Here is an 11,515-nt window from a genome sequence, read left to right on the forward strand (position 1 = left end):
TCTACAATCTACTGGACACATTCTGAAATTCCAGACAGACTTTAACTGTAGTAGATTCTCAAATGAAAGATACACACATTTAGTTTGCTGTTTATATGAATGTAATGGGTTTTTTTAAAAGATGCGAAGCATCTCGTGGAACTGGTTTGTAACTTAGTCACGCATGGTTAGCGAGCAGAAAGTTGTCCATGAGGTGGTGCCGCTGTCACGCTTGTGACTTTTATGTGCGTTGGGACCACAGACTTCTACAGTGACGCTGTGTCGCAAACATTTTAAAGCTCTAGCATGCTCACAAGAGACTTAATGTTAATATTTCAGTAAGGCACAGGCATTAAGGCAACATTACAAACAGACACACACAATGAGGAATTCTTTGCAACTATTCTCATGCAGTTATTGAGACTCATGCATATCATATCTGTATCACACAAGAAAAGAAAAATCTAGAATCTAGAAACCTAGAACAATCTCAGCTCAGCTCAGCTCAGCTCTGAGAAACACACACATACACAGACACATTCTCACCCTCATGAAGGGGTTGTATGTCAGTTACAACCCCTAACCCCACATATAGAGACCTGGAATTAAACAAACAGTAGAGTAGATCACTCCCCAGCCCAGCCCCGTGCTGACCCACCTCACACAGTCTATTTATGTGCCATTTATGGTTCATTAGGCTCCTTCCTGGATTATATGGATACACTCTCCATTACTGCAATAGAAGACTTACAAGAAGAGCATGCATGCATCTCTGCATACAGACCACTGCTACAAATATGTTTAACACTTCTGAATAATGATTCCAGTACTTAAACGTCTGGTCTTTAGCCTCAAAGACGCACTATACTGTGCAGTGCTCTAGGACTGAAGCCACCTGGACCCACCCAAACCCTCCTGGACCCTCACTGGGCCTAAAGCTTCTTCTCCACTGCAGGGTTGGAGGGTTCTGCGTAGGGACGGTGACCGTTCCAGACGTGTTTCCACACTAACATGGTTCGGGGCAGAATGCTTACATATCAGCACGGTGTTCTGAGCATGGTGAGTTATCATTGCTCAGAGCTACAGAACCGTTGGGTGGGGTGACTTAGTGATGTAGGGACTCACTAGGGATTGTTGGGATTGGTTATGTGCTGATAGGTTCTATGCTAATCGGCTCTATGCTAACTGGTTCTGTGCTGACTGGTTCTGCTTGATTGGTTCTATGCTAATTGGCTCTATGTTAAATGGTTCTGCTCTGATTGGTTCTATATTAATTTGTTCTGTGCGGACTGGTTCTGTGCTGACTGGTTCCATGCTAACTGGTTCTGTGCTGACTGGCTCTATGCTAATTGGCTCTATGTTAATTGGTTCTGCTCTGATTGTTTCTAGGCTGATTGGGTCTATGCTAATTGTCTCTATGCTAATTGGTTCTGTGCTTCTTATATCTTTTACTGCCACCACTCAGCCTTTGAATATGTACTGTGCTGTTTTGCACACTTAAAAAGAAACACTGCGAACAGTCCAACATCTCCAAATTACCCATCTCATCAAACACAAGCCACAACCGAGTTGATTTAGTGACATCATTATGATGGGAAACCATAATCATAGCCTGGAACACCAGTAAACAAGGTCATAGCCCATGCCCAAACAGCAGGATGTGAGGTCAAGGCCCACCCCTAAACAGCAGGATGTGAGGTCAAGGCCCACCCCTAAACAGCAGGATGTGAGGTCAAGGCCCACCCCTAAACAGCAGGATGTGAGGTCAAGGCCCAGCCCTAAACAGCAGGATGTGAGGTCAAGGCCCACCCCTAAACAGCAGGATGTGAGGTCAAGGCCCACCCCTAAACAGCAGGATGTAAGGTCATAGCTGCTTGTGACAGTAGGCGGTTTAGCCTGGAACACCCGATCACGTATGAGGGCGAGCACCTTTGGTGTTGGTGTCGAGGAAGACCTCGACGTAGGACGTTGGGATGTAGCCCTCCTCTTCCTCGTTCCGGCGGACGCGCGTCCAGCCGTCTCCTTTGTCCTCCTCGATGACGAAGAGCACCTCCCCCTCAGCCAGAGTCAGCGTACCCTCATTGTTACCTACAGGCACGGGGAAAGAGGAGATACTGAGAAAGGTGGGAAACCAAGAAAGATAGAGACGCGTAAAAATAAAGACAGGAACAGAAAGAAGAGAGAGAGAGCGAGAGAGAGAGAGTGTGTGTGTGTGTGTGTGTGTGTGAGAGGGAGAGAGAGAGCGTGTGTGTGTGTGTGAGAGAGGGAGAGAGAGAGAGAGAGAGAGAGAGAGAGAGAGAGAGAGAGAGAGAGAGAGAGAGAGAGAGAGAGAGGAGACAGCCATATCTATGGTGCGATATTCAAAGAAGTGGCTGCTATATCAAGACCATGTTAATACTGGGTGAGATCTCAGTTTCCTCTGAGAACAGCCTTGGTTCCACAAGATATCACCTACCGCCTGCGAGATGACCGTTTTGCCTTGAGACACCGCACAGTCTCTGGTGAGACTGTACGTCCCCCGTATCACACAAACATACAGGAAACTTCGCAAAGCCCACGCTAGGCCAACTAGTTCGATCGATTGGTAACGGAAAAAACAAATCTTAAATCAGGACTGCTTAATACAAGCTAATACTCACTCATAGACCACGATGAACTTAGGAAGTCAGTAAACTCATGCTATCAAATTTAGTCATCTCTATGGCTAAAATAAAGGAGATAATATTCATACTGATAATTCATATTCATGCTAATATAGCACAGGACCCACTGAGAAAATGATATGAATCCACGCCAGTGGTATTGTCATACCACTGATCTATAATATAGTCCTGGATAGTTCTCTGTTCCGTTGTGTTGTACTATATTATATGATACTGTTTAATTCAGCTTCAACTAATCTAACATTAACTTGGCTATCTATTGTTAGCTAATATTGAGATCAATACCATGATCATCTGTTCATTATTATAGTTTGATTACGTGGATGGGAAAAAAAATAGCAAATACCAAACCTACCTAGAGAGTATTCTCAACATAGAAAGACTAGGTTAAAAGTTTATATTTTTAGTTACATAAATTCATATAGTTAGCTAACTGGCTAACGCTAGCTAAATCCACCTTGTCGTTTGTCAGCTGGATAAGGAAATTTTAAAATGGAAGACTCACTCCAGTGATATATTCTAAATAACAACTGGATCTTTAACACTGTAACCGTCACTTTCACTTGTTATTATTGATTATTGAGCATATGGTAGTATTGTGGCTTTAAGATTATGTCATCAGCAGACAATTCTATATTATAAACACCCTTGACTTCATTTTGACTATTGGGTTTGGGTGTGGGTGTGTGTGTGTGTGTGTGTGTGTGTGGTACCTTCAAATGGGTAGAGTGCCTTGCAGGTTCCGATAGTGGGCAGCAGGTCCTCCTCAGCATCATCAAAGTCATCAAACTCCGTATCGGTCTGAACCTTAGTCTGGACCTCAGAGCTCTGCTCCTCAGTATAGCTACCATCCGGACTACTCCATCACACACGCACACACACACACGCACATGCACGCACACAAACACGCACACAAAGTATCTATAGCAACTGTATCACTGCAGGTTGAATGATGTGTGGTGGGTGCACGTCTATCGAACCAATGACCCTCAACTATGGTGGTGACCCTCAACTTCCAGCAATACTATCCATTGTGTACATCACATTAACAGAAATCTGCCACTCCCTTCACAGTTGTATTAAATATGCAAAATACTCTCATTATCTTAGACACTGTTTACACTATACTCATTACCATAAACACCATTTACACTATACTCATTATTATACACAATAAATAATTCATATAGCACGTAACTCAGGGTTTAGGTATATTTGAGAGATTGTGTGTACAGTATGTTCTGTGTATCACAACACAGTGCACTATATACAAAGTGCACATAACATTAGTGCAAACGACATTAGAAATGTCCTTCACGAAGACCTGCTCTTTGTCTGAAAATGACTGATAGGGTGAGTTTGGGTAAAAGCAAAATCTCTGACTAAGTTTACCTGCTAAGACGGCTTCAGGTAGTGTGGATGTAGAAGGGGATGGGTTAAACAGGGAGTTTAAATGTGGGACACTGGACTGTGGAGCCGTTAGATGTACAGGTATGAGCATGTGTGTGTCCGTTAAAGTGCACGTGTGTGTATGTCTGTACACCTGACTGTGAGCATGTGTGAGCACATACGTGTGTGTGTGCGTGCGTGTGTACGGTACCTCTCGCGGTCCTGAGCACAGTTGTTGTTGGCTGGTGGTGTGTTGCTCTGTCTATCGTACACGCTGCTCTGTCTGTTTGTGGGCTCACTCCTCACTGGCATCCTGCCCTCCACCTCGGCTAACCAACCCTGCAGCGCAAACACACACACACACACACACACACACACACACACACACACACACATTCATGCACATGTATACACACAGATTCACACAAAATACTAAGCTATGTTTTCATCTGGGTGTATATTGTATATAATTGTGTATAATTGCAAGTGTACTTTGGTAGATGTGTTTTGCATTACTGATACACACACCTCAAATTTCTGCAGTTCAGTCTGTAGTTTGTCGATGTGTTGGGCGATCTCAGCCAGGCGGGGGTCCACACTGCTGGGATCACCCATCTGGGGGTTCTTTACATACACGTCCTTCATTTTAGTCAACGCATCCCTGAAAGTAGTGAACACACACGCGCGCACACACACACACACACACACACACACATACACACACACACACACTCCTAAACAGTGGAAAGCTTGATGTACATTCAAAATACATTCAGACAGGTTTGATGGATAAGAGCTTAAAGTGCCCAGGGATGGAATGTTTCACTGGCCACTAGATGTGTTTTGGGAATATGTAGAGTGTACGAGCACATCAGTGTGTGTGTGAGTGTGTGCATGCATGTGTGTGTGTGTATAGGTGTATACATGTGTGTATGTGTGTGTGTGTGTGTGAGTGTATGTATACATGTGTGCACATGTGTATGTCTGTGTATGTGTGTGTGCACGTGTGTGTGTGTGTCTGTGTGTGTGTAGGTGTATACATGTGTGCACATGTGTGTGTGTGTGTACCTCTGGTTCTTCTCTTTCTGTATGTCTTTACTGTGTGTGTGTGTCTGTGTGTGTGTAGGTGTATACATGTGTGCACATGTGTGCACATGTGTGTGTGTGTACCTCTGGTCCATCTCTTTCTGTATGTCTTTACTGTGTGTGTGTGTAGGTGTATACATGTGTGCACATGTGTGTGTGTGTGTACCTCTGGTTCTTCTCTTTCTGTATGTCTTTACTGTGTGTGTGTGTCTGTGTGTGTGTAGGTGTATACATGTGTGCACATGTGTGCACATGTGTGTGTGTGTATCTCTGGTCCATCTCTTTCTGTATGTCTTTACTGTGTGTGTGTGTGTGTGTGTGTGTGTGTGCACGCGTGTGTGTGTACCTCTGGTCCATCTCTTTCTGGATGTCTTTACTGATGTCGTCGATCTTGGCCTGTAGCTTCTTCCTGCGCTGCTCCGGGGGCAGATGGCTGCAGTCCTCTGGGTTCACCCCCTGAGACGCCCACGCGCACCAGTGAGAGAGCACAGCCAGAGAACAGTCACTGTTTGCTCCTGCCCCACGCTATCAGGAGGTGGTGTGCACATAATCCTACATATATAATCCCACATGCATAATCCCAGATGCGTAATCAGAGTCTCCTGTCTGTTTCTGCCTATCTGCAGTGTAGGAGTTAGATGTGCTTTAACATAATGTCCAATCTAAGAAACTGACTCAGACTTGTGTCGGCCTGGCCAGCCAATCAGAAAGCTTTAAAAGACTATACTGCAATTGGTCAATTTTAGATGAAGTGATTTGGGTCAGACTTGTCTCAGCCAAACCAGTCACCTGGGTGGTAGGTTTTCATACAAGTCACCTGATTGTGATCTTGTAAGTGCTTAAGGGTGAACAAAGCACAGTGACCACTTTTTAAAAATGTAATTCTTTTTTGTTTGATGCAGGTCTGAAATTTGTTTGACTGTTTTTCTTATGAAGACCGAGTTCTGATGGCCGCTGTAGTGCTGGACCGGGGGTCTCAGGGCTTAACTAGGGTCACGGCAGGTCACTCTGTTTTTTTTTCCTGTCTGAATGACTGGACTGTCCTGCAGGGTTGCTAAGTCACCATCAGTCTCTTTCTAATCACCATTTCCGCTACACAAAATCCAGCTGGTCTGCTCACTGCCGAGCTGCCTGGTCTACCACTAGGTGGCAGCATTTATTATGCAGGGTCTGAGCGTGTTCTGTTCCTTTTCTCTAAATGATCATTTTAGATCTGGTAAATTCAATCCAAAAGATCGTGTCTGAACAGTAAAGAGACACTGAGGTTCAGTATATTTTGTCACAGCTGTAATCAGGCTGTTGTTACACTAATTCTGTCAGAACAGGCTTTTGCATTTTCGGTGGTAATTCTAATCAATTTGAGGTATAAACTATTAAGTATTTGTCCATCTGAGATGCGTTTTGAAAACTGCATTTCATAAAACTAACCCTTTCATGAAACCAAAATTAGTTTTAAAGGCAACTATTTGGATTTTTACATGCGAGATTAAGAACAATCTAGTCACGCAAGCCGAAAGCAAATGTCAGGGCAAAATAAAGCGGGTTCAGATCTGGATTAAACGAGTGTGAACGGAGCATTCATGGCTGCCACTGTGTCCCGGTCGTGGTCCCGCTTCGTCCCTTTCAGAGTGAATGGCCTGTTTCGCCCTGGTCCGCCATGCAGCACACAACAGCCATGCAGCAAAAAAACCCCCAAAGAACCCCCGACCTCCCCGTACTGAGCGTCCTCCACGCCCACTGCGTCGAAGCACACGGCGTGAACCTCACCAACATTTCAACCAGGCTGCTTAACCTTCAGCTAATTTCGCATACAGCAGGTTTAGTGTCTTGTGCAAAGCCATTTGGGATACATTTGACAAGAGTTCACTTTTATAATGGCTGACTGCATTCATTCCATTAATGGACCTGTGGTTTTAAGATCCTGTGTAGCTTTCCATGGCTCAGTGAAACATACGGATACCAGGCGTGAACTGTGTATGTTTTGCAGCCAGGCGTGACAGAGGGCAGGCAAGTTGCACTCTAAAGCTGAAGCCCCTGGCTACCGCCGTCACTGTGCCTGAAGACATTCGCCTAGTCGTCGCAATTCAGAGAATGAATTCAGAGCAGCCAGCCAGTCAAGGGTTTCTGCTTAGTGAGTTATTCAACCGTTATGTGAAGGAAATTTGTGACGTTACTGTCGTTTAGGAAGCAGTGTCGGGGATCAGATCACCTCAATGAAGTTCCGCACGTGGACATTGAGGGAGATCTACACAGAGGGTCGCCACGGAAACCAGACGAACAAAACAAAAACAAACAACAAACATGAGACAACGCAGTTCTGGGTTTTTTTTTTGTTTTTTTTTTGTTTTTTTAAACACACAAGGAAAAAAAACCCCCACAATGTGGCAAAGGACGGTAAATGAAACAGCAGGTTAAAACAGCACGGTTTACAGAAACGGCAAACGGGCGATGAGTCAAAAAAACCCAGCGGGGCGCGGTGTTAGGAGGTCGCGTGTTACTATGGCAACGAGCATGCTGCGGTCATGCCGACAAGGTGATACTGTTATGAACATGCTTACCAGCTTGAGAGAGAGCTTCTCGAGGAAGGGGGGGAGGGGGAATAATGGAAGGGGAAGAGAGAAGAGAATCAGAACAAACAGCACGCCAGTGTTCACACACACACACACACACTCACTCTCTCACGCTCACACACGGGTGTGCTGTGTGATGTTCATGAGATCACTGCTGAAGCTCACTACACAAGAAGTGCCCAGGGTCACTCTGGGTAATAGTGGCATGTGCAGGGAGCAAAGGTGCACTAACCCTAACCCTAGCACAATAACCCTACCCTAACCCTAACCCTAACCTAACCCTACCCTAACCCTAACCCTAACCTAACCCTACCCTAACCCTAACCCTAACCCTAACCCTAACCTAACCCTACCCTAACCCTAACCCTAACCTAACCCTAACCTAACCCTAACCCTAACCCTAACCTAACCCTAACCCTAACCTAACCCTAACCCTAACCCTAACCTAACCCTAACCCTAACCCTAACCTAACCCTAACCTAACCCTAACCTAACCCTAACCCTACCCTACCCCTAACCCTAACCTAACCCTACCCTAACCCTAACCTAACCCTAACCCTAACCTAACCCTACCCTAACCCTAACCCTAACCTAACCCCTAACCCTAACCTAACCCTAACCCTAGCACAATAACCCTACCCTAACCCTAACCCTAACCTAACCCTAACCTAACCCTAACCCCACAATAACCCTACCCTAACCCTAACCCTAACCTAACCCTAACCTAACCCTAACCCTAACCTAACCCTAACCCTAACCCCACAATAACCCTACCCTAACCCTAACCCTAACCCTAACCTAACCCTAACCCTAACCTAACCCTAACCTAACCCTAACCCTAACCTAACCCTAACCCTAACCTAACCTAACCCTAACCTAACCCTAACCTAACCCTAACCCTAACCCCACAATAACCCTACCCTAACCCTAACCCTAACCTAACCCTAACCCTAACCTAACCCTAACCTAACCCTAACCTAACCTAACCCTAACCATAACCTAACCCTAACCTAACCCTAACCTAACCCTAACCCTAACCTAACCCTAACCATAACCCTAACCTAACCCTAACCTAACCCTAACCCTAACCTAACCCTAACCTAACCCTAACCATAACCTAACCCTAACCTAACCCTAACCTAACCCTAACCCTAACCCCACAATAACCCTACCCTAACCCTAACCCTAACCTAACCCTAACCCTAACCTAACCCTAACCTAACCCTAACCTAACCCTAACCATAACCTAACCCTAACCCTAACCTAACCCTAACCCTAACCTAACCCTAACCCTAACCTAACCCTAACCATAACCCTAACCCTAACCCTAACCTAACCCTAACCCTAACCTAACCCTAACCATAACCTAACCCTAACCTAACCCTAACCATAACCTAACCCTAACCTAACCCTAACCTAACCTAACCTAACCCTAACCTAACCCTAACCATAACCTAACCCTAACCCTAGCACACTAACCCTAACCTAACCCTAACCTAACCCTAACCCTAACCTAACCCTAACCTAACCCTAACCTAACCTAACCCTAACCTAACCCAACCCTAACCATAACCATAACCTAACCCTAGCACACTAACCCTAACCCTAACCTAACCCTAACCTAACCCTAACCCTAACCTAACCCTAACCATAACCCTAACCATAACCTAACCCTAGCACACTAACCCTAACCCTAACCCTAGCACACTAACCCTAACCCTAACCCTAGCACACTAACCCTAACCCTAACCCTAGCACACTAACCCTAACCCTAACCCTAGCACACTAACCCTAACCCTAACCCTAGCACACTAACCCTAACCCTAGCACACTAACCCTAACCCTAACCCTAACCCTAGCACACTAACCCTAACCCTAACCCTAGCACACTAATCCTAACCCTAACCCTAACCCTAGCACACTAACCCTAACCCTAACCCTAACACACTAACCCTAACCCTAACCCTAGCACACTAACCCTAACCCTAACCCTAGCACACTAACCCTAACGCTAACCCTAACCTAACCCTAACCCTAACCCTAGCACACTAACCCTAACCCTAACCCTAACCCTAGCACACTAACCCTAACCCTAACCCTAACCCTAGCACACTAACCCTAACCCTAACCCTAGCACACTAACCCTAACCCTAACCCTAGCACACTAACCCTAACCCTAACCCTAACCCTAGCACACTAACCCTAACCCTAACCCTAACCCTAGCACACTAACCCTAACCCTAGCACACTAACCCTAACCCTAACCCTAGCACACTAACCCTAACCCTAACCCTAGCACACTAACCCTAACCCTAGCACACTAACCCTAACCCTAACCCTAACCCTAGCACACTAACCCTAACCCTAACCCTAGCACACTAACCCTAACCCTAACCCTAGCACACTAACCCTAACCCTAACCCTAGCACACTAACCCTAACCCTAACCCTAACACTAGCACACTAACCCTAACCCTAACCCTAGCACACTAACCCTAACCCTAGCACACTAACCCTAACCCTAACCCTAGCACACTAACCCTAACCCTAACCCTAACCCTAACCCTAACCCTAGCACACTAACCCTAACCCTAACCCTAACCCTAACCCTAGCACACTAACCCTAACCCTAGCACACTAACCCTAACCCTAACCCTAACCCTAACACTAGCACACTAACTGGTTTTAAGGAAAACCACATTAAGAAAATGGAGAAGGTGGTTTAAGTGGCAGCTGCTCTGCAGAAAGGAGCGGTGAGCTTGCTAAAAGCGTCTGACCTGGTCATATCTGACCCAGCGTACTCCTTCCAGACGGCCTTGGCTTTGCCATGACCCCGGCACTGCTGAATGAGTCGGCATTCTGAAAGCTAATCACCTTCTAGAATTACTGAACACTGAAGAGTGTCCAGAAGGTTCCAGAACCCCCAAAGGCTCCATCTGTGAGCCACACAGCCCGTCTGCCAGTAGTCGTCCCCCGCAGGAGTGTGTGATGGTGTGTGTGGCGGTGTGTGTGGAAATGCAGGTCTCTGGCTGCAGTACGGCTCGTCCAGAGCTGAGGAAGTTGTCACTGTCTGCAATGTTCCTGCCAAGGGACCTGACTGAAGATCACAACTCACACAACTGAATTTCTATTTGCTAACTATATTATTAATTAACTATATTACCTAATTAACTCTATTACTTAATTAACTGTATTACCTAATTAACTCTATTACTTAATTAACTGTATTACTTAAAATCCCTTTTTTGGTAGTGAACTTCAGCAGCAGATTGTAAAAAACAAAACAAAACAAAACAAACAAAACAAACAAACCAACAAACAACCCCCCCATCTTATTTCCAGGGTTAAAGGAGCTGGTGATTAGCCAAGAGATGAGATCATGTTGGAGAGAATGACAGAGCGAGAGAAAGAAGAGTAGGAGTAGCCGTCACACACAAAATGGCTGCGAGGAGAGGCGTCTTGGGGCGGACGGTACGACAGAGAGAACCCTGGGTAATATCTCCCGTACAGGGGAACGGGGTGGTAACATAAACGTGCTCTACGATGCTGTGGGTGCTTGAACTCGGACTGTTCCGGCTGTAACTAGCGGCATCCCGTGACTACTGGAACTGGGCGACACCTTCAAAACGGGAAAATACATGCTGTGGCGAGAAGGGCCCCTGCGCGAGGACGTCATGTTGATTTTTCAAATTCGGGCGTCCTCGCGTCAGGATACGCAGCCCTGTGATGTCACGGGATTCTAGAAGACTCCGCTGACCCATAAAGCTGAAATCGGCCGGTACGAGGGAACACGCAGCACGCTCGCTGGGTACGTGTCGTTTGTGAGAAG

At 45.9% G+C, this 11,515-nt stretch overlaps 1 protein-coding gene across 32 annotated transcripts in view; it reads right to left on the minus strand.

Annotated features, from left to right (window-relative positions):
* The window catches only part of fnbp1b (formin binding protein 1b), a 68,324-nt gene that overhangs the window by 2,780 nt on the left and 54,029 nt on the right, over window positions 1-11,515 (minus strand). For 10 of the 32 annotated variants that reach the window (XM_035521194.2, XM_081704245.1, XM_081704227.1 and 7 more), the window contains 8 exons: window positions 7,676-7,690; window positions 7,327-7,362; window positions 5,464-5,573; window positions 4,560-4,692; window positions 4,243-4,370; window positions 3,356-3,501; window positions 1,909-2,067; window positions 526-578 (listed from right to left, as the gene is read on the minus strand). In XM_035521194.2, the coding sequence (XP_035377087.1) occupies window positions 559-578; window positions 1,909-2,067; window positions 3,356-3,501; window positions 4,243-4,370; window positions 4,560-4,692; window positions 5,464-5,573; window positions 7,327-7,362; window positions 7,676-7,690 (747 nt within the window). In that variant the 3' untranslated portion in view covers window positions 526-558. The remainder of the gene's footprint in view (window positions 1-525; window positions 579-1,908; window positions 2,068-3,355; window positions 3,502-4,242; window positions 4,371-4,559; window positions 4,693-5,463; window positions 5,574-7,326; window positions 7,363-7,675; window positions 7,691-11,515) is intronic. The other 22 variants (XM_081704228.1, XM_081704236.1, XM_081704233.1 and 19 more) reach the window with 7 other exon arrangements.

This window comes from Electrophorus electricus, chromosome 21, assembly GCF_041902795.1.
Source record: "Electrophorus electricus isolate QZ-2024a chromosome 21, ASM4190279v1, whole genome shotgun sequence".
NCBI classification, from domain to species: domain Eukaryota; kingdom Metazoa; phylum Chordata; class Actinopteri; order Gymnotiformes; family Gymnotidae; genus Electrophorus; species Electrophorus electricus.